This window comes from Tachypleus tridentatus, chromosome 7 (genome assembly GCF_004210375.1).
Source record: "Tachypleus tridentatus isolate NWPU-2018 chromosome 7, ASM421037v1, whole genome shotgun sequence".
Taxonomy (NCBI): Eukaryota; Metazoa; Arthropoda; class Merostomata; order Xiphosura; family Limulidae; genus Tachypleus; species Tachypleus tridentatus.
The window spans coordinates 134,809,330-134,833,874 of record NC_134831.1 but is presented as its reverse complement, the minus strand read 5'-3'; the positions used below and the strand labels follow the sequence as shown (position 1 = coordinate 134,833,874).

General features: G+C 32.7%; 1 protein-coding gene across 2 annotated transcripts in view; it reads left to right on the top strand.

The window, feature by feature from the left end:
* Positions 1–4,273: 4,273 nt before the first annotated feature.
* Positions 4,274–24,545, top strand: part of LOC143256654 (ras-related protein Rab6) — a 28,771-nt gene continuing 8,499 nt past the window's right edge. For both annotated transcript variants that reach the window (XM_076514144.1, XM_076514142.1), the window contains exons 1-7: positions 4,274–4,502; positions 8,647–8,705; positions 9,742–9,795; positions 14,217–14,322; positions 15,334–15,445; positions 19,930–20,023; positions 23,183–23,246. In XM_076514144.1, the coding sequence (XP_076370259.1) occupies positions 4,433–4,502; positions 8,647–8,705; positions 9,742–9,795; positions 14,217–14,322; positions 15,334–15,445; positions 19,930–20,023; positions 23,183–23,246 (559 nt within the window). In that variant the 5' untranslated portion in view covers positions 4,274–4,432. The remainder of the gene's footprint in view (positions 4,503–8,646; positions 8,706–9,741; positions 9,796–14,216; positions 14,323–15,333; positions 15,446–19,929; positions 20,024–23,182; positions 23,247–24,545) is intronic.

Sequence of the window (24,545 nt, the reverse complement as noted above, 5' to 3'; positions counted from 1 at the left end):
TTCATGACCGAGATGTGATAAAGTTTTGACCCAGTGGAGAGCAGGGCTGTCCTTCAGGCTGAATTCCAGGACTGAGGGAGCGGTCTCACTGAGAACTTGGCTTCTTATAGGAATGACCTGTGCTATTGCACAATATATCTTCGTATGCAAGTGACATACAACTTTGAAACCCATCACAATAAAAACTGTCTCCATCAGAATGGTAATGTTTCTCACACTTACGTTGTGTCTCATTACCTCGTTAAGAAAGTTCTCGACAAACTTGTAACTTTGAAAAAGCTGTAGAAAAGGTAGAAGTCCATAGTTGTAGCCACAATAGTTGTATCTAGTCAAGAACACCTACTTTAAGTAATTGTTTCATAGTGAAATGGAGTTTCACCAAGGAGTAAACAGAAACCAATAAATCACAACATTATAACACAGCCTCAATGGACACCATTGCGTGAGCAGAGCTCTTATGGGTCCCATAACACTTATGCTGCAACCATTGCAAATGATGTCTTCATTTGGACTTCACTTTGAAAAAGAGGGTCAAAGTACTTACTTTAAGGGTGAGCAACTGAGATATTTCAAAGTGAATTGTTTATATGTCACTTCGTAGGAAAACAGACAAGATTACTCGTTTTGTCCAATTGCACAACATGTGTGGGAGAGCTCATCAGCAAACTGTAGCTGCAGCTGCTTTGGTTCTAGGAACAAAAATATAATGGGTCTCAAATCAGATCTAACCGTAGGCATGAGGAAGTGCAACAGATGGCTTACAGCAAAAAATTGGTGGTCACTCTAGCTCTCTCAGAGTTGGATTGTGTCTGTTATGTATCAGTATAAGTATAATGGTGAAAGACAGTTTCTAGATGATATAAGAGCTGTCAAGAAACTGCTTGGTCAGTTATATCAGGATATCCGATTGAAGCCATCGATTTATACAACTAACACTGACTTTATTCAGGTAAATAGGTATGAATAAAGAGATATTCATGTCTCTAATCTAACTGATGAACAGTTTAATGAGAAGTTAACATTTTCCTTGTATAGTAATGTTCTGTATCACATCTGCATCCTGTTGTTGCCAGTTTATATTCTATGTTTCATCAATCATTATAGCAAATATTTCTATTGTTACTCGAGTTTCCTTATTAATATCAGCCCATTCTGATGTTTGTGTTTTACATAACTAAATGACTTCTTTCGCTTGTTTTAAAGAAACGTTCAATTAGTTGGTTGTTGTTTGTCCTAATTTTCGTTCTATGTAATCATATAGATTACAAAACCAAGCAGTGTCATCGTGATCACTCATTGCAATACTTGATCAGCCACGGAACAATTAAACTATGATATGTCATTTCAACATGTTGATGATTTGCAACAGCCTATTTAGCATTTTGTTCATTAATTTTGGTAGCAATGTTTTCCATCTTTTGGAACTTTCTAAGATCAAAATATTTAAAAAGTTGAAGGTAAATGTTTCCTCTTGCCCTCCTCTTATTCCACTAGTTCTTAAACCTCTGATCTTTAATAAATTGACCGTTAGTTCTTGAACATTTGTCTCTAGAACTTCAAAACCACCTTTGCCAATCAATATGTTATTACTAGCCCATATATTGAATTTCTGCAAACCTATTTTCACCAGCATCCTCCTGTATGGGTCTATATAAATAATTTTCACCTGCCTCTTACCAACATAGGTTCAAAGCGTTGCTAAATAAATTATATTCTAGGTTAGCAACTTTCTACTGTTACAATTCAATTTTAATTTGTAACTATGTTTTATTTGTTTTTTTCTCCAGGTTTTCATTTTAAACTTTCTAATACATGCTGATCCACATAACTGTTTCAACTAAAAACATTTCTGCAAATTTCTCACCATCGGATATTTCACTTTTAACAGCGGTCTTTTAGATTAAATAAGTGGGATATCTGTGGATTTCCTATTGGATCATCCTAAGCCAAGAGTATTTTTATTGCTGTGAACACATAGCCTACGTGATTTCTAATCATGCAATATAATATTATAAGCGTATACAACGAAAAAATATTTTTTCGCCTCTTGACCATGTTACAAAATTCCGAGAATACTTAAATACTCAGAATCTCAAAATTAAATTAAGTTCTGAACTTGAAAATGGATTGTTACTTTTTCCTGATATGAAGTGAACTGGAAAAAAGTAATAATTGTGCCACTTTTGCAAATTGTAAAATTACACTCCCTCGCTTGCTTCTGCTCTAACCACAAGCAGATAGTGGCTTTATGTCAGTAAAGTTCCCAAATATATTTTTCTCTTTTAATCTGTTTGCTGTTAATTGATTCTCAAAGTTCTACAGGTTGTGAAAAGAAATCTCTATATGGATAAAACACATATATTCCCATAACCAACTTACACTTTTTCTCTGGATTTAGTTTGTGTTTAAAACATTATTTTAGTATAAGGGCTAACTATAAGCACTCCTACGATCGTTAATGGCTCATATACAAACCCACATTGATAAAACTAAACGTCATTTGAAAACTAGTTTATAAGCAATTATATCAGTGTTTAATGGAACTGGCCTTTACTTATTAAACTCCTGCCACTTAGCAACCCAAACGAATGAATGACCCACAGATTATATAATATCGGTTAATGAATTATTGCAACTGGGGGAGCAGGCCATTAAATAAAATATAATCCAGAAAGATATTCCTACGCCCGGTATTGTCAGGCGATTAGGAAGCTCGATTCGCATTAATGTTACAATGGTCGGTCAATCTCACTATTCGTTCGTTGGTAAAAGAGTAGTCCAAGGGTTGGTGGTGGGTGGCGATGACTAGCTGTCTTCCCTCTAGTCTTACACTGCTAAATTAGAGGCGACTAGTGCAGATAGGCTCGTGCATCTTTAAGCAAAATGAAAAAAAACAACAAGATAATTTTGGTTGAAATAATCTCCTTTCAACCAAAAGTTTTCTAATTAGCATAACGATAATAAACCATCAATCGGTACTTTCAGCTATTATACAGATATATATAAACGAGTTTATCTTAGCTGTTTATTTGACAAAAACTGTAAAAGATTGTGCAATTTAATTTACTTTGCGGTTTATATGTATTTATTATGACTGCCAATTTCTTCTTAATGTTTCCTAGGCTTTACGTTCTCATACATTAGCCACCATAGTGGCTCAGCTGTAAGTATGAAGGCTTATAATACTAAAAACCGGGTTTTAATATTTGTGGTGGACACAGTACATCTATCCCATTTTGTACCTTTGTGTTTAATAACATACAAACAAACTGTCCCCTGCTGGTACAGTGGTAAGTCTATGGATTTACAACGATAAAAATCAGAAGCTTGATTCTCCTCTGTGGACTCAGCAGATAGCCCGATATGGCTTTGCTATAAAAACACACACACACACACACAACAAACAAACTCCAAATATTGTTCAGATTTTACATAACTTTTGTAAATATATTTCAGTACACCTTGGTTTGAGATTTCGGAATAAGTATCTTTTTTAAAAGTCTGACTTACGTAATGAATATTTTGTGATTGTGTGTTTGTTTGTTCGTTGAATTTCTCACAGAGATACTCGACGGTTAGTTGTACTAACCATCCTTAATTTAAAAGTGATAGTGTGTGCGTGCGTTTTCTTATAGTAAAGCTACATCAGGCTATCTGCTGAGTCCTATAGTCCTAGACTACAGTGAAGGCAGTGAAGTTAACATTATTCGCCACAAGCTATATGGCTTCTCTAACCATAGAGTGATATTAACTGTGACCTCATAATGCCCTTATCGTTAAAAGGTCGAGTATGTTCCATGATAGAATTTGGGCACGTTACTCCCAATAGTTTGCGAGTCGAGCTCTGCAACAATCAAGCTATGCCAGGCTGTGTTTCGTCGTAACCACTATTTCGGTCTATATTTGAATGCGTAACTGTGAGGGTGAGCTCATGTAATTTGTTTTAGCTCAAATCTACACAATGGGCTATTTGAGCTTTGTCCACGGTTGGGAATCGAACTCTGAATTTTAGCGTTAGAAAGTTTTTAAAATTACTGATGACCCACCAGAAGAACATTATTATGCCTGAAGAACTTTAAAAAAAACAACCGACATTTTGTTAATTTTTTTAATGTGTCTATCAATCAAACTATAAAATTAGTACGGTTTAATCAGTTTCATCGAAAACATTATAAAAAAATTTGTGATATTCTTTATTTGTTGTTGTTTTTCTTGTTATTTTCTTTATTGCTATAACAACTTCGTATAAAATGCTGTTGACGTGTAACTTATTAACGTAGATATGAGCTGGGGTCGAGAATAGAAAACATTGCAGATCATTCTCAGCTGAGGAAAGGGTGAGGTTATCGATTGTTTATTGGAATAGACGTGCTTAACGTTACTCATTCCTTAAATTACTAAATATTCAAACATTTACTTGATAACGTCAAACATGTCAACATCTGGAGATTTTGGGAATCCTTTACGAAAATTCAAGCTCGTATTTCTAGGAGAACAAAGCGGTAAAGTGCTGTTTCTGTTTAGTTTTTTCTTTTACATTTATCCTCTAATGAACCCTGTCAATGTATTTTGTCCTTTACAGTGTTTTATTTAATGTTGAAATTCTGAAATTTATTTATTTGATCTGTGATTTACAAATACCCAGTTAATATTTACCATTATCCTAGTGAAATCAACCGAATTTAAGTTTGTTAAATAGAATTGTTAATCAATGTGTGTTCCAGGAAGTGTATTTAAAAAAAATAAATTAAATTTTCGTTTTGATATCATGTATATGACTAAGTTATATTTTATTAACTAATAAAATGATATACCCAAGTAACTTGTCGATCTTTAGTATACTGATTTTGAACTGTTATTAGTAAATTAAAAAAAGTCAGTAATTTAAATGATACATTGGATCATTCACGTATTAATAACAATTATAAGCAGTCATGATTTACCATTAGAAAGTATAACGTGAAGAAAATTACTTCAGCCATGCAAATTTTGTAGACTTTGAGTTGATTATTAGTAGCTAATGTTGTGAAAGTTAGCATGAAGTAATGATTCAAATGAAGTTAATTGAAGGGACTAATAATTTAAAAAAAACAACTAAGATTTACAAATGCTATTAAAAGTTAGGTTAGTGGGTGCATACCATTAGATGAAATGTATAGTTCTTGAACTAAAAGTAATCTAATTTCAACCAACCTGTACAGTTGGAATCCTATTAGAAAAATTATAATGCTTCCTTAAAATTGAGAAATTAAGTGTATAGACTATATAAGAGTTGCAAATTTGCAATTAATAATTATGCCCTTGTGTTGGTATTTGTTGTTGTATTCCTGGCATGGTGACTTCCTTCTATTAATGAGTTTTATTTGAAACATATTTATTCAACATTTTTTAGATATTTTGTTACATAAAGGATATGAATGCATTATAATAAAAGGATTTTGGAGTCTTGCCACATTGTTATAGTTCATATCACCATATCCTATAATGATATATTTGGCATTGGCCTCGCATCATAGTTTACATTGCATAAGGCTCCAACATAAGAATTTTATGTCTAAAGCACATCATTCTTCCTTGCAATCCTTTCAGAATTTGTCTTCTGTGCAAGAACAACTTTTTCAGTGGCCACTTCAGTAGTGCAGTCACACTGAAATCTACATGTGCTGTGTCCAGCAGATTTATTGATATATCTTTAAATGAAATAACATGAATAACCATTTCAGTCTTTAGCTGTTTGAGATAGGATGCTCTGGAAAAGGTGTGGGAATTTAACATTTTACTATTCTAATGCATAAGGAAAGAAAAACAAAATAAAACTGTGTACAATATATATATATTTTTATGAAAAGTAAAACCTTATTCAGATAATCAAATTTATACACACTATATCTTAATGTAAATTAATAGAAAGTATGTTCACTCTTTTCCTTTAAATCATTGAAGTTCTTCTGGGGATACATTTGAATAATTCTATGATAAACTTCTGTGGAATGGTGTTTAACCATTTTATGAAGACCTTTCAAAGATCATTTAAGCTGCTTGGATTGCTGTTTTTCTCCATCTGTGAAGTCTTGTACAGTTTCCATGATATTGAGAAGGCCATTCTATATGTTGAAGGACTTCAGCTTGTTTTTTCTTTTGCAGATACACTTTAATTATCCCAGATGCATTTCTTTGGGTGATCATCTTGCTGCAGGATAAAGTTCTGACATATAACAGTTGTGATAGTATGGTGGGTTAAGATTTGTTTGTATCTGACTGCTGTCAATTTACCAGCAGTTTTCCAACACTCTGAGAATATTTCACTCTGTACATGTATTTAACCTGTTCCATGCTTGACTGTTGGCTTCATGTAAAGCATCTTAAAGCACCTTTTGATCATTGTCCTGTAATTGACTTTTTGTGTCCTTGTGCATATTTTAGCCTTTTAGTCTTGTCTCCTCTTTTTTTTTTAATTGATATTTTCTTACTGCAAAACATCCTTTAAGCCTTGACTTTCAAAATGACCTTCGGACTGTTGATGAATGGGTGATGTCATTTGAATTTTATGCTAATTCTGTTGTCAAATCAGTGCTTGTCTTCGTAGATTGTTCATCTTTAGTAGACAACATTTTGGGTCTTTCAGTTTGCATTTGTCAATTGTTGATGATGTTTATCTGTGCATGTTGATTATATTTTAGATACTACATCTTGAAAACTGACTGATGCAAGCTATTACACCCAATGTTGTTGTTTTTTTCTCTCTGTATTCTAACCCCTGAAGGTTTCTAAAACTTTTTCACAGTGATATATATGATGGTTGAAAAGGTGGTATGATTAGAATCCTTATCTTGGTGAATCTCTCTTCCATTGGCTTCATTTATAGAGGTTTTTCTTGATTGTATTGTGATTAACATGTAAATAGCTTTTGTCACTGATCATTGTGTTTGTGGAGTCTTTTTGCCTGTTACAAGATGTTTGTCTCTTTTTTTTTTTTTTTTTTTGTACTAGGGTCATTCCATGTCAAATCATCCAGATTTTGGAAAATTTTTGAGGTGACCCCCTCAGAATGCCTTGAAAAAATTCACATGTGCTTATCTACCCATATAATGAAAACTTGTCAAAGATTAGATCAATATCTCTAATAGTTTCTGATTTACAGCCCTGTAAAATTTATTTTTTTTATTTTTGGCAAATACATTTTTGGGCAACTTTGGCTGCTTAAAGCTGAAAGAGTAATGGTGGTAGAAAGCTGAAACTTGCTACACTGACTGAATTAATCTCACATAATACAAAAATGGTCTCAAACCATGTTTATCTTTCTTAGGATTTGCATAGTGAGGCAGTAACATCACCTGAAAACCCAAAATTGTAAAAAAACATTAGTTTATGTAATAAGCTATAGCTCTAAGACTTAATATGATACAAAGATGAATTTTGTTTTCTACTTTCCATGACGAATCAGTAAAGTACGAGTTATTGTAACTAGCACAATGTAATTTTTTTCCCCCTTCATATGCATGTTTTGAACATCTGTGCTGTTAGTTTCTATAAATAAAATTGATTGACACTCTTGACTATACTTAGTATATTTAATGAAGCTATCTGAAAATTATGGGCATATTTTGTCAATATTAATTCTGCTTGATATTTGTTATTTTATAATGGCACATAATTTATAATTTTAATCCTTAAGTCATGTATTTAAACAACCATATCTTTAGCTTAACTTCCAAGAGAATTTTGGAGCAAATCAAGCTTCAGAAGAACTTTTACATTGAATAACATGGGAAAACATAAAATGGAGCTTTTCAGGGTTTTTACCAAAACTTTTATAAGACACTGAGCTAAAATTAAAACTAAACTTCATTATTAAAGTTCTGTCAGTTTATCAGTTAGACTGTGGACTTTTTAACTTGAATATTTGTTATTGTGCTTTGCCCTATGATCCAACAGATCATTTGGAATTTACTGTCAGTTGTCTTTTTCTTTATTTTTTTGTCACTTAGGTTACAAAACAATCTGTAGTAAAGTTTAGTTACTTTAATATTCATTATACATTTCACCAAATAATATTTGATCAATCCTTAAAGGATATGGATATGGACTTCTGCTTTTGCTTTGGTCAGAGGATGGACTTCTGTTAAAATAATGTTATTCTAGTCTGCTCTGTTTCTTGTTACTTGGTGGGTCTTTGGGTGAGCTCAGTTTGCTTTAATAAAATCTACAAACATCTTGCACTTTATTGAAGTGAGACATGATAGGTGTTGTTTTTTTTCTTTAAATTCTGTCATTTTTAATATAAATAATCATGATTGCTGAAAGTATGTTAATTTCTAAGCCAATAATAATATATATATCTGAAGCAAACTATTAGTTCATACTGTTATATAACAAATACAACAAGCAGTATAGGGTTTTGCTTTACATTCTATTAATGTTTTTGAAAGACTGATATAATTTGTGGAAGAGGATGCTCTTTAATGTCTGATCATTGGTAAGTAAAATAATCTGTTTCAACTAAAAAATGCAAATGTAGATTTTTTAATCAGTCATATTTTTGGGGTTAAAATTTGTTCTTCGGATAATTTAAAAATAATACATTAATTTTTTTTCAGTGTTTTGTTATAAAGATAAATAATTATTAGTGTTGTGCTTTATTTACAGTTGGGAAAACATCACTGATTACAAGATTTATGTATGACAGTTTTGACAATACTTACCAGGTGAGTTTGTCTATTCATTTATTATCATTTTGGTTAAGAAGATATGCATTACATCAGTTTCAACATAAGAGAAAAGGTTTATAAATTATCAGTATTTTTACGAGGGAACATATTCTGAACGTATATATGGAGGCGTAATTTAATTTTAAGTATGTTGATTATATGCTGTGAAAACCTTCCAAAACAATGTACATGTCCGGAAGCTTTAAATAAATTGTGGTTTATTGGAAATCGGTATAAGGTGTTACATTCAAGAGACCTTACATTCCAAGTTATGCGCATACAGACTGAAATGTTTCATTTATATAAGTTTTAAAGATTTTAATTTCCTTATATTTAGATATTTGTGAAATAATGAAATAAGCCAGATTCAATGCAGTCTTAGCTATCCAATATGGTATTTAAATATAATATTTTGTTAAATATGTAACAAAAATTAATGAAGTACAGGGTGTTTGGAAAGTCACTGTGCAGTTGTCTGTTAATAAATATATAAGTGCACAATGACTTTCCAAACACCCTGTAGTTTGTCAGAAATTTTATTTTAATGAAAAAGAATATATATATATGTTTATGTATGTATGTGTATGAAATACAACTATTGAAATATTATTGAAAATATGAACAACTAAAAGGCATTACAGATAGTACCACCTATTTTGTCATTGTTAGTTAATGCATGCAAATGTGCAGGACTACTGTTGTACTGTGGCTTAAACTGGCTAATGTACATGTTGAAATAATAGGTTAGTTCTTGTGAAACCAGTTTTTGCTAGTGTTTTATTGGATATAAAAGTGAAATAAATTGGTTTGATATATTATATGTGAAAGATGCAGTACAAAAGTAAAAACAGTTTTTGAAAATGTATGAACATGTTTAATATTTGAGTTTTTATTGTTTTAGTACAATAAATGTAGTATGGTATCATGCATGTAATATTCAGTTACTTAAAAGTAATATATATTGAAATGCTAAGAAAAGGTATTGCTAAATACTTGAAGTGCATATAATTTTTCTTACTGTTTTTCTTCTCAGGCAACAATAGGAATAGATTTTCTTTCCAAAACAATGTATTTAGAGGATCGAACGGTAGGTGGGATTACGTTCTTTTGTTACCATACAGTTAGAACAGTATGTATGTTAACATGTGTTTATTTATAAGAATTTCAATTATCACTCTAAAGGAAATATTTTTATAATTGCACATGATAAAGGCTATAACAACCTTATATGTATTATAAATGTTTTGTTTAAGTCTAAGCCAGTCAGCTTGATGAATAGAAAACAAAACAAAAAACACACTATCACATTTTAAAGCACAATTCTGATGTGATATCTTTACCTCTACTCACAGAATATCTTTCCACAACTTTTTCTGCCCACTGTATGTTCAGATTTTCACTTGCTGCTAACCTTGGCACTCCCACCTATCCTCATGTTTTCACACGAGGCAGTTGCTTGATAGTATGCAAATAAGCATACGACAATGCTCCACCAGTAGGAGTACAACAAAGTTCCTAGTGCAGCTTATCCCAAAATTACTTCTCAATTGCAATTAAGATGTTTGCAATTTTTTTATTCATGCATTCATCTAAGGAATTTAAATCATTTCCTTATTTTCTTTATGAGAACTTGTATTTACTTTACATTTGGTACAACTGTGTTCTGAAATCTTAGTTCAAATATGCATTGTATTTTTATTATAATATGTGATTTTTTGGAGCTCCCTGTTTGAACATTTCAACTTCCATTTTTTGTTGAAATGGATTGAGTTTTACAATACAGCTACTATCACTGCTGTTACTTTTACAAGTGACCTTGTTTTAAAGAACCAAGAAATGGATTCTCATGGCTTCAGGCCTACAGTTTTCAGTGGGAAATGTTATAGCATTGGTCTACTAGGAGTTGGCTACCTTTGTGCAGGCTCCTGATTTGCCTGTGGATTTTGATATTGTAGTTCATTCCAATAGGTTTGTGGATCTGTTACAATCTGGAGTCTGATCCCTTAACCCCCATGTCATATGGAAGACCATGATCTGGCTTAACACAAATCTACTTTTAATTTTTTCGACTCCCTGTATTTGGGTTCACTCCTGCCTCTTATCCTACTACTTTGGTGATATGTTTCAACATTAATTTTCCTGTATCTTCCTCATGTTATCCACTCTCCTTTGTTCCCTTTCTTCAATTCATCTCCGACAGGTCAGGACTGTTTTGTCTCGTGTGTTTTTTCCTCAACCTATTTTCAGGACTTCGTGGCTCTTTTTAAGGCAAAATGGTTTTGATGGTCTTCCTCACTCATTGAAGTCTAGAATTGAGTTTGCAAGTTTGCACATCTCTCTTTTCATTGGCTTTCTGTTTGTTTTGACCTTGTCCAGCACCTGTTTCTATTGTTCCTCTCCTTCCCAAGTGACTTCTCAGTTAGTTTGCTTGTCAATGCCTTTAACATTTTCTGCATTCCTGGTAGCTATGTTGTGAGTATAGGTCTGGTGGAGGTCAGGTTTTTCGGCTTGGCCTCAGAACTCCATTTGTAGCCAGAGGTTTTTTGAGGAAGTTCTGAATCTTTGCTAGGATATTATACAACAGAGATCCTTCTCAGCCAGGTTTCTATTCCCATTTGTTCCCACTTTGTGGGCTTTACAAGATAAGTAGAACCTCATTTTGTGGTCTTTGTCTGATGGTTAGACAGGGATAACTCCACAATGGGTGTTTTTCTTCCTTCTTATTCCAGGGTGCACCTCTTAATGGATGCTTCTCTTTTGGATTGGACTGTGTATCTGAACATGCTGTTGATTTGTCATTTGGTTATCTCTACATACTAATCTGTTGGAATTGCTCACTGTTGGTTATGTTCCATTTGAACAACAAAATGGTTGTCTCCTCCTTCACTGAACAAGGGGGTATTTAGTCGAGATTTTTTTTTTGTTTTAGACCCACAGCCATCACAATCACTTGTTGGCATATCATACACCTGACACCCTGAATCTGGTGGATATTCTGGAACTGAATGCATTTGCTACCCAACTGCATTCCAAGCTTCCTAGGTTTTGGTCCCCATTTCCCCATCTTTATCTTAGTCAGGATTAGGAGGTCCCTTTCCCTCTATGTTTATCTCCCATTCATCTACTTCTGCATATTCTCTCCATTATTTATGCCACTGTTTCTTGCATCCTCTTGGGGCACCACTTTGCCCAATAAAGTTGTGGTTTCCATTTCTGCATTCACTTCTACTGACACTTCCTCTTCCCTTGTCACCCATCCTTCTCAGGCTTGCTATGTTCTTCAATTGTGACTTTTGTCTGGTCCCTTTCCAGGTGAGTTGGACTTTCACTTTGGGTTGATTTGTAACTTCATTTGCTCTTCCTTCATGTTAGCTTACATGCCACCACCATTATGAATTTTTAGTTGATGTATTTTTCAATTTTAAATTATATCTGTTTTATGTTATTTAAGCTCCGCCTATGGGTTGCTACTTTTTCATATTTTCCTATTGTAAAAGCATCCTTAAAGGCAAAGTGTTTGTTACTCAAAAAATTCTTTAGAATGAACAAACAAACAACTTAAGTGACTTATTCCTGATGCTAGAAAAACTTGTAGGTTCAAGAAGTTTTGATGTAACTGAATAAAAACCCCATCATCTGAACACTTTTAGAGGTTGGTATTTTTTCTTGCAGGGGCAATCTGAAAATCAAGTGATTGATTCATGTTTTACATAATAATTACCTTAAATGTAAATTATCTTTTGTTAGTTTCTACTCTCTTGTGCTTGCCCATTTAGGTTTGATGTTGTGCTGGCTATTTTAAAATAATTGATTTTTTTTTATTTATTTTTTTTCAATCATAAATTTTTTTGAAAACTAAACACTATGTAACACAAATTTTGTTCCTGGGTAGTATCTAGTTTTTAATTGCTTATGTTGTAAAATTACAGAAAATGTCCATTATTCTCTTCAAACTCTGCTTTTGTGACCTGGATAATGAAATTTAAAAATTAACCTATTTTCTATGTAAAAAGAGCAAATTTGCACAATTTCATTTACATAAGGTCTGAATTCAACATGTGAATTAAAGTTTACATGTATTTGTACTAAAGTTATACAAAAATGCTTAAAAGTGAGTAGGTTTTTTGAGAATTGCAACTGTAATGTAAATAACTTTCATGTATCAGCTCCCAAATAGTCTCTCATCATGTTTTAATTATATGCTACACTCTGATCAAGTTGTTGAGGTCTCTTTGGTTGGGGTAGTATGGGTTTCTCTTCTGAGGATGGATGCTTCTCTCTGGCAGAGTGGTTACAGGGAGCTCAGGGCAGCGTGGCACTGGGGCGATGGATGATGGAAGGTCTGGATACATGATAGCAGATGCATTCTTACCAGCTCAACATTTGGAAGGGTCCACCATGCAGAAGTAGCAATTGCTTGAGTGTTCAGTGGGTTCACACCAAATTCTTGGAATAGCGAACTTAATGGCTCTCTTTTCCCCTCTGTACCATCCTGCAAAAGAGCAAAATAAAATTGTTATTAAGAAGAATAAATTTTTCAGCCACAGCTAGCATGTAAGAGGTTTATGCAAAATATTTTGATATTTTTTCTATACTATTGGAAATTAAAAAAAGATATTTAAATTTTAAAAGGTCTAAAATTTGTATACTATAAAATCTTACTATTCGAGCAAGCAAAAATTGTCTATCTTACATTCTAGAGTTTTTTTGCAGTGCTTGCAGGTAAAATGAGGTGCCCAGGGTTTGTCTTGATCCTCAACAAGCATGCTGAAATATGCCTTGCAGACTTCACACATTTTAGCAGATGCTGTCAGAGTACGTTTTTGCCCTTGTCTTGATAAATTGGCCACATAAATAGCAGAATGCATCTGAAGAATGCTTGCAGATTCTTGATGCCATCTCTGATAAAATCAGAAAGGTCTATATGTTCACTTAGGCAGCTAGACCTAAACTGAAGTGGTGAGTGGTGAGCCCCTGTGTATATATATTACTATGGAAAATCTAGAAAATTCTAGAAAGTTCTTAAATTCTTGTAAGTTCGAAAAAATTCTCTATCAGCTACTCAGCACTTAATCTACCTGGAATGTTCTGGAAAATGGATAAACTTGAATTTTAATACCCAGGTCACAAAAGCAAAGCTTGAAGAGAAAAGCAGGTCTTTTCCATTTGCTTTAGGTGTAAGCAATTAGCAAATAATGCTTTCTGCCCAGGAACAAGAAAATGTAAAAAATATTGTTACATAGTGTAATATAATAACATTTTGATTGGAAATTCTGGTTCTGTTTGTTTTGCCAGTAATCTGGTAATGTAGGGATTTTAGTCTCAATCTAAAGTGCCCAGTCTGCTATTTGACCATTGGTCAATCAAGTAATACATCTACTTCCATCACTGTTTCATTTGTTTCCTTTTATCAAGTTCAGTAACCAGCCCTACATAGCTTTTGTATTTAGTGATAAATGTTTTTCCTTATACTTGTATATTGGAATATTGTATAATGTAATTCAAAAGGTGAGACTTCAGTTGTGGGATACTGCTGGTCAAGAAAGATTTCGAAGTTTGATACCAAGCTACATCAGAGATTCTACAGTTGCTGTTGTAGTATATGATATTACAAGTAAGTGAAAGTTTCTGCATTTTTTTCTGTAAAATGTTTTTTAATATTAAATAATATATTTAGATTATGTTGTGTGTGTGGTTCTGTTAAAAAGGAGAAAGTTGAATACCAAGGGCAGCAAGAAAAATTGTTTGACTTTTTTTACTAGTAAAAACTAATCACATATAATTAGTATAGTTTTTAAGAAATACAGTTCAGCACTTCGTCTTTTAATCCTGGACAACACGAACTCTTTGCTTGCATAATTCATACATTCCACAAACTAGATAACTTTACATCATAATTTAATAAAACTGACCAGATTACGTGACACCAACTTTCAATATTTATGATATTTACTAGAAAATATCACGGTATTTATTGAAAATAGATTGGTATTTGAGATAAATGGTTATTTCTAAATTGAAGTCTTATTGTTCTAAACTGTAGATTGGAAAGTCCAATGTTGATACCACAGTATTTCACAAAAACACTTCATATTTATGACTGAGGCTGCATAACTGTAACAATCATTCCTGTTATTCTGTTAGAAGTAACTACATCATAGATAGCAGGTGCTACTGACTGATTTCACTTTTTCTTCTGTCCATTTTACAGCATAGTTTATGCTGAGTGCTTAAATTAGTAAAAATATAAAAAATATTCTATATGATGCAATACATTTACCTTATTGGTACTGAATAGTGTAAAAACAAGTCTGATATGGGAGATACTGATTGTTCTTTCTCTGGTCAGTAGGTCCTAAATCAGGGATGGTCACACTTGAACCTTAGGTGTCCAAGGTGACTTGTCTGTTTTAGGCCATGTATTGCAAAAGATGGCATTTAGATTTTATAAATAATAGTGATACATGGAAGTACCTAATTTGTATAAATTAATTTGTTAAAAAACACAAACAGTCCATCAATTTACACCACTTAGGAAATCATTATTTATATGAACTGTATTCCAGGTGTAAATCCTATTGACTTGAAGTAAGTGTATCATTTAAAAATTCAAATTATTTTATAGATGCAAACTCTTTTCATCAAACCTCTAAGTGGATTGATGATGTTAGAACAGAGAGAGGAAATGATGTGATTATCATGTTAGTTGGAAATAAGACAGATTTGGCTGACAAAAGGTAAGGATTTTGACAGTTTGTTGATCATTTGGTTGCTGTTTTCTAAACAATACAAATGTGTTATTTTTCCTTAAAAAATCTTAAATATACAATTTTTTTTTAGTAACTTCAGTAATAATTTTACAATTCATAATCTTGATTCATTAAAATAAGTATAAGTAAATGTACATTTATTTTAATTTTTCTTAAAATATTAATTTTAGATTTTTCAACAAATGAATTCTAATTCGACCTTAGAAAATTATAGTAGTTTACTATGTGGGTATGATCCCTAACAAATCTTAAAACCCTACCCAGTGGTATGTCTGTGGACTTGCAACACTAGAAACTGGATTTTGATACTCGTGGTGGGCAGGGCACAGATATCTCACTATATAGCTTTGTGCTTAATTTCAAAAAAATAAGTGCAGAGATCTGGAAAATCATAGATGAATTATAGGGATGGATAGGATGTGACCTGGCAAGCATTTTCCTACAGGTGGAATGGTTGAAAGTTGTACAGGTTGAAGAGACACAGGGTACTAAAATGTAGTTTTGGATGATGGTCATAAGTGATATGGTGTGCAGTAGTCACTTTAGTAACTCTGAAAATGACTTTCTTCTGTCATCTTTTGTTTGTCACTTCAGTCTTTCCTGCTAATTTTTTCTCTTATCATTCGTTTACTGTCTTTCTTCCTTTCCATTCTACCATCTGTCTTTTTTTGATGACTTTTTGTGTCATCGCTACTTATCTTATTTCATTTATTTCAAAATGTTCTGTTTGCAATAATCAGTGTTATCAACCAAAAATACTGTCTTGAGCTGCTGAATGTTGATGTTTTGTTTAAAGCCCCTGGAGTATGTACATGTTTGTTAATTGTAGTTTTGTTCTATGTGTTTTAGTAGGTAGTATTTTGACCCTGTTGCAGAGTTAAAGGAACTATTTTGCTTTTAATGCATTTACGTATATTTAAGGTTATTTACCCTGTTCTTGATTTAACTATTGAAAGAAACTCCCCCCCCTATTGTTATTTGAAAACTGCTTTAAATACTTTGAGACCATCTTTGGGATGAATAATAGACTATTGGGCAACAACCTTTGCTAAAACATGAGCATACCTTGCCTCTGCTATAATCTTTCTGCTGGTTCTTGTTGCAGTTTTCATTGCCTGGTTGCTTAGTTTTGTCTTTACTGTAAGGGATAAAACCTGTTCGGGTATCTTCTGCACAACTCTTGAAGTGTCCACTCTGGTCTCTTCTCTAATTTATCAGCTTCTCTGAGATTGAACATCCCTTTAGTATCTTTGCAAATTGATGCTGTATAGTTTTATTCAGACATTTCTCCTTTCTTCTGCTGCCTAGTCCAATCCATTGGAAAAGTATGAGGCACCATATTGGCACCAGGAAACTTTCATGTTGATCACTTTACTCTCTTGAAGATTCCACACCAAACCTTACCATTTTACTGTGCTTCTTCAACAGATGTGTCCTTAATGCCTATTTCTACTAGAACTGTCTCCTTATTTGACCTTGGAGTGTGTCAGTACTACCCCTGATGTTAAACTCGTACAACGTCGAACATTAATAATTTTTTTACACTTTTACCTGTCTGAATTGCCATTATAATCTTCTGCACTGTTTTCAACATCTTTTAGGTCTTCATCATTTTAACCAAGCTTGTTCTGCTTTTTTTCATTATCTTTGTCAACAACAATCAACTACAAACAACAGCTGTGTTTTAATGAGGCTTCAAATCAACAAGTACTCCATCATTTACCTTCAAGTATTGAAAAGCCCTCAGGGAAAAATTAGGGCAAGAGAATGCAATTTATGTCACTGAACAGTTCCTGAAATCCTTGCACAGGAATTTTGAAGCCTATGAATACTTCATTTGCTTTTCCTAGAGTCTTTCAACTGTGTCTCAGCTTTGGTAGAAGTCTATATTCTTTTGTCTGTGTCCAGTTACCTTCACAATAAAATGAAGAAGACTGCCATTTGACTGGAGATCAACAACTACCTGCTTTGGCAACTCAATTATTGTTTTCCATAAGACGAGACTTGGAGGTTTCCATTCCTCTTGCAAACTGAGAATCATGCACTAACCTTTATTTTGAGTTTCCATGTGAATAAATCTCAAGATCTCTATGCAATGAGTGTTAGCTGGAACAGCTAGTAATGAGTGACTGGAATGATTTTGATAGCATATTATTTTAACTTTGGAAAATAACCTCTTTAAGGTTAGGACAATCTTTCTTTATGCATAGCAGCACTCTGTTATCTTTGGCAGGTAGATGATCAAAATACACCTTCTGCGGCTGGAAATTCTTCCATTTCTCAGTGTAAACAATAATGCCATGCCAGCGAATGTCTCTTGTTCCAAATTGCTTCACCTTTTTTTTTATGTGATATATTAGTTACAGCTTTATTTTGAAGTCCATGACAACATGAATCTCATAAGATGACCTGTTTGCTATACATCTTTCATTGCATTTGAGATGTCTTTTGGTTGCAAGTTGATGGTTCACTATTCTAAAACAATGAACTGTGAAGAGCTTTACTTTCCTGCAGCAATTATTCAGTATTTCTACTATAGATGAGTCACAGTTGAAGCCCAGCAGAAGAAATTTTAGCCTTGTAAATACATCGTTGCCACTATTACCATCACTCTGTAATAACAAACCATGAAAGATCTGCAAGCAATATTGTTGAAGAGTCTAAGGTTCTAATCAAAGCCATTTTTTTCAAGAGATCTTGTCAGTCATCACTAGATAATTACTAAATCAGTAATCTGCTTAACCCTTAAATAGCAGAATGTTGTAGATAGCAGTATCAACTGTCCATGTCCACCATTTAAGAGTTAAGAAGTTTAAAACTGGTGTTCTACTCATTATTACGATTTTGTGGAGTGTCTTTTAAAACTTTTATTCTTTTACATTTTGATAATAGCTGCTATGACACATAACCCGGAACCAGGACTGGAAAGGCCAACTTCAGGTGATTGACGGTGGTTCTTGAACTTACCTGTTAGTCTTCCTGGTGGGTTATGATCATTACCTTTTTGCTAGAGTAAATACCTTACAACTTCTTATACTCTGCCTTCTATCTTAACATTGTAGACTAGGTGTCAACATTGGTTTTATATTTTTTTGTGTTACCTTCATTTCCATTTATGTCTATTACTACATTTATTTTTTTTATTTATTTTTTTACATTTTTACCAAATGTCTGGCGCAGATAGCCTCGCTGCTTTGTGCCATAAAACACTAAATCAATCAATCAATCAAAACTGGTGTTGATGAGAAATATTTTTATATTGCTCACTGAGTTGTGCATCAGTGTGTGAGCTTGGACACGTAGTGGAAGGAAGCCCATGAACAATGTTTTGCACAGTTTGAAGAAGCAGGACGATTGAAATAAGAATCGTACATGTGAACTTTTAATTGTTTTCTCCCAGTTGCCAGAAGGATTTGGGTATCTGTAGCAAGAACTGCCTTTTGTTTTTCATAACAGATTCAAAATGATAATGGAGGATAAGAGAAATGGAATAGCAAAGTAATTAGCCTCTGTATTGAACCTTTGGATGTTTTAGCTTTTCTCTCTAGCATTTTTACCAATGTTTAGCTTATCAAAATTACTGTGACCCTTCTCTCTCTACATTCAATATGTAGGATCACAAAAGTGAGGGGAGTTGCAAAAGAAGACTTGAATTATGCACTTCTCAATGATATTCTTTTATGCACTTATTAAATTAGCAAGGAATTACCAAATAGTGTTCTTTACATTTGCAAGATCCAATGTATTGCATTCATTCTTGTAAAGATGTTTCATAAAAGCCTCAAAAAACTCTTTTGTGGTACCACAACAAGTAACTGTTGATGTTTCCTGAAGGATAATTTTCATTACAGTAATCCCACTACCAAAGTGATTTTGATTTGGCAAGCTGGACATGGTGAGCATCAATTCAGTTTATTGCTCATCAACTATTGTTGTTTCCCATACTCTTCTCTAATTATTTAGGAACCTCTTCTGGAATCTCCCTTGGGCAGTTATTTGCATCATCACCTTTGTCAGAGATAAGCCTTATTTGATCTGTTTTGGAGGCTTAGGTTTTGGTCATAAGTGATTACATCAGTAATTGCTGCACTGATAACATTCTGGGCATTTTGTGACCTTGCATGTGCAAGTCAGTTTTGACGTTTTGTAGATAATTCAAAATAATTGGTTTAAATAATCTTGAGGAAAAGCAGTGAGTTCTCAGTGACATTGCATTAGAACAACTTATGGCCAGAAGCCAAGTGTTTGAAAACAGTGGGGAAATTTATGGCAAATTAAAAGAAAGGTTAATTGCACTGTTTGTATTTTATGTAAATTTATTTTTTTACATATAATTAATTGATGATGTAGATACTGTATTCCACAAAAATTTAATTTGAAAGATTTATAAAACCTTTAGAACAGAAACAAATTGTCTATCACCATGCCAAATAGTTTTTTTCTTTTCATAGACAAGTCACAACAGAAGAGGGTGAAAGAAAGGCCAAGGAACTTAATGTGATGTTTATTGAAACCAGTGCTAAGTCTGGGTATAATGTCAAACAGGTAGAATGTTTTTTGGGTTTTTTTAATATAATGATATTCTGTATTGAATTTATATTTCTCTAACAAAAAAAAAATTATTGTTTTTCTTTAACCTAATTTTTCTTTTATTTGGCTTAAATTTGAAGAATGTAGTTGCAGACACAGATTTTTTAACTGATAAGAGATTGAGTAGTCCCATTTAATGATCTGAAGATAAAGGAGACAGATTTAAAGTTGTTACAGCTTCATTTGTTTAGTAGCTAGATTTAGTTTTAGTTTGGGTTTTATATACTTAATATTCTACAAACTAGTTAACTAATAAAAGCTAGACACTTGTATAAGACTTTTCAGTATTTTGTCATGAAACGATAGTTTAATGATATAATGTTTGAGAAATTAAAAATATGTAGACTGATTTTTTTTAAGTGTATTTGAAGCAGTTACTTGTATCTTTTTCCTACATGTATTTGGTCTCCTGGTGCAGTTGTTAAGTTTCCAAGGAAATGTTTCAGCCTGTATAGTTTTTCTTTCAGATTTATCACATTTGATTGTTCACACAGTTATCAGCTGTTAGTAATGTTAAATATTTTGTATGTGCTTGAGAATTGTATAATTATACATTTTCAGTATGTTTTACAAATTGCTTCTGGTGTATTAATTTCATGACAATCCAAGTTATTTTGTGTTTTCATGAAAAGGCATCTATATGTAGGGTGTAGCTGGGGTGGTGGACTGTGGAGGCTTCTGAGTGCATGCTCAGTTCCACTTGGTTGAGAGCAGGGTAGTGGTGTTCTGCTGGTGTAGGCTATGTATAGATGTTCCTCCTGTTGCAGAACTTGCATATTATTTGAGATGATGCTTGGTTGTGGACTAGATGATTTCAGCCTAAATGCACTTCTCTGTCTGGGCACCTGAGTGATGACAGGTAGGAGGGTCTAGTCCACAACCAAGCATCAAGAAGTACTGGTGTTGGTTGAAACTGGACCAGTCACATAAGTCCTCATATGTGATTGGTCCTGATTCTGGACTGCCATGTTGTTGTCCACCTCCATACTGTCATCTGAATGTTGGTTCCTGAGGAGGGGTTTAACCATTAAACAGCAGGAATGTTGGAGTTAGTATCAATTAACATCTTCAATAATTTAGAGATAGTAAGTTGCCATATTTAGGTCATGTTACACAAGACTCTCCACCAGGTCGCTTTGGAATTCTAGCTATTCTGTAAGTGTGGGTTAGATATTGTATTGAAATTTAACATATTCCTGCACTGAAAATGTATTTCTGACAGATTATTATCACCCTTCCTTCCCACATTTGGTCTTTTCCTTTGTTGTTAATCTCAAAGTGATTTTATTTAAGTGCCATAGAGGGAGCTAGCTGGGAGTTGTGTAGCACTCCTGTTGGTGGTTTGCCACATGCTCATTTTTACTCTGTCATGCACCTGCTTCCCATGAAAACATGCAAAGATGTGGGAGTATCAAGACTAGTGGTAAACAAACATTTGCACATACAGAAAGTTAGTTATTCTGTAAGTGAAGGGAAGAATCTATCAGAAATATGTTTTTCATTGTAAGAAAATATTAACTTCAGAAATACACCATAAAGTTTTTTTGTATTTTAACAGTTTACTAAAATACTTTGAAACTTTTTCTGTGTTTTTAATGTAAGATTTGCAGATTTACAGTACTAAGATGTGGAGTTTGATTTCCTATAATGGACAGAGTGCTTAGAAAAGATACAACATACAGTGTTATGAGAACTTCTGCTATAAATGATAATGCCATATATTGTTAAGTTAAGTAGTATATTCACCTTCTCTATTATCAAATGTTTTAAAGTTTCTCATTTAGGCAAAGGCAAAAAATGTATACCTCTGTTTAATAATAGTATACTTATATTTTTGACTGGCATATGCTTGCACTCTGGACTTGCCATACCCAATAATTTATTGTGACTTCCTATTTTTCTTTCAAAAATAATATCATAGTTTTGACATTTTAATCTATTGTTTTCATCAGTGTTCCTAATCTTAATGGAATACATGTATTAAAATTTGATCCAGTTGTCCTAAAATTAAGGAAACTTCATAACTAATTGCTGAAAATAATTTCTTATACTTTCCTGTGTCAAACCAAACATTTTATTGCAATACATTGTATACTACATAGATATACAATACATTGTATACTACATAGATATACAATACATTGTATACTACATAGATATTACATAGATATACAATACATTGTATACTACATAGATATACAATACATTGTATACTACATAGATATTACCTAAGTATAAAATAATTAACATCTAAATAATTTAGAGATAAGTTACCATATATTTTTGCGTATAATATGCCATTCTCCCCCTGCCCCAAAAAGGGAGGTCTCAAACCCTTCATCCTGCATCCTATACAATGAAGGTAAAAACCTTTATGCCTCTCTAGGCATACAGTACCTTGTACAGCAAGGACTATAAACTAGCACAATCAACCTTTACACTTCCTTGAGCTTGTTTGTTTTGTTTTTCTCATAGGTTAACTAAAGTAGGTTACTATGGGAAATGACTTATAGAACAGTGTTTCATTAGGAAGACCTTTCTTTAACTTAGATATTGTACTTACAATACTAGTCATTCAAAAAGAACACAATAAACATGTTTGGAAACTGATACATTAAACAATATTTTGATGTAAATGTACAAATCAACCATATTTTATTTTATTATGGACAATACTTTTGAAGTATTTTAAAGAATAATAAAATATTATGCTGATGCTGAACAAATAGATAAATGATAATTGTGAAAATATTTTTTCTCTGGAGATAGCCTTGAAAATAGGGGTGTGTCTTATATACTGAACAGTACAGTATTGTTAATAGAATGTTACTTCATATGAATGAAATGATTATGAACAACAGTGTTACATTTGTGTTGCACAGAATAGAAGTTGTTATTACATGTAATTCATGTTACACGGGAATTTAAAAATTAATAATAAAAGTGTTTGTATACTAACAATATTTGGTTACCAGCAACTGGAGATTTTAACAAGATTGTTTGTAAACAATGTGCAGTGTTTATTAAAAGCATAACAGATTAGTTTATGAATTGAGCATAAACACACTACCATGCTGTGATGTACTTGAGTATTAATATAGAAAATATTATTAGTTATTTAGACGAGTTGCTGCAGCCCTTCCTGGAATGGAAAATGCAGAGAAAACAAAAGAAGACAGTATCCTTTTTACTTTGTGTTGTAATATTTATTTTTGCAGTTCTATCTCTTGTATATTGTATCTAAGTTGTTCCAGCATAGAATAAGAAATACCAAAAATTTTATGGTTAAATTTGGAAGAGCAAAGAAAGATAAATTTAGTTTTAACTTTCTCCAGTATTTCATCTGTCACTTTGAGGGTTTAATTTGTTTTCTCGAGTTTTCACTCCTTTATACGTTTATATTAAACTTGAAACAACATGTATATACATACATATAAAAATATCTATATACATATATCTGAAATTTAATGTTTCAGTTTTTCATTTTTAGATAATAAACAGCTGTTACTAAACTTACTGAGTATTTTTATAAAGAATAATTCAATTATTAGCTTAAGCCCAAATATTTTATTACTTGTCCTCAACCTTGCTCTATATCTTATTTGTAATCAATAGATAATTTGTCTTTGAAAATAAAACTTCTACATAATAACATTTTTATTATGTTTCACATTTTTGTGCAGTGTCAGTTTCAACACAGGATCTCTCATTTAACCAAAGGTGCTTCAGTGGCAGGAATTGAACAAAAAACTCTAAAATCAGATAAATCTTGGAGTTAAGGATGTAGCACACAATGAGGTACAACAACTACACTTTACAGTTTCCAAGTTGGACAAAATTTGACTGAATTATGACTGGCCTCATCATCAGAAATTCCATAGTTAAGGACAGTACTTCTTGTTGTGATGTTGTTTTTTCTTTGCCTGTTTTTCTAGAACAGAGCCCAATAGATCTTCAGAAGATAGCTCCAAGCATTGCTAACTGTAATTGAAACTTTTATAATCTTTGGCATGTCAGCATCAATCATCATTAATTCCTTAATTACTTGCACAAGAAGGTTTATATGCTTACACTTGCATAATAATATTAAATAATGCTTGTTTTGGGTTCAAAACCTTCACATTCTGTGTCACAGCAAGTTTCTAGAAATTGTATTTATGTTTATAGATTTACCAATTTAGTCTAAAAGTTTGTTGTTTTTTTTAAGTTTAGCTCTGCTCTTTCACAAATAGAAACCTTATTTTTAAATACCTGTAATACCAGTACATTAGATCCACATGTGACTTATTCATGATGTCATATTTGCACCCTGAAAATGGAAAATAATAGTTTTCCATTATGGGAAATGGAAGCAAAATGGGGAAAATTGACACCTATTGCAAATCTGCATGTATACAGGATAAACTTTTTGCATAGTTAAAAGATGCACATTCCATTATTTAAAAAATAAAAGTTTTTCTGGTATTATATAAGCATG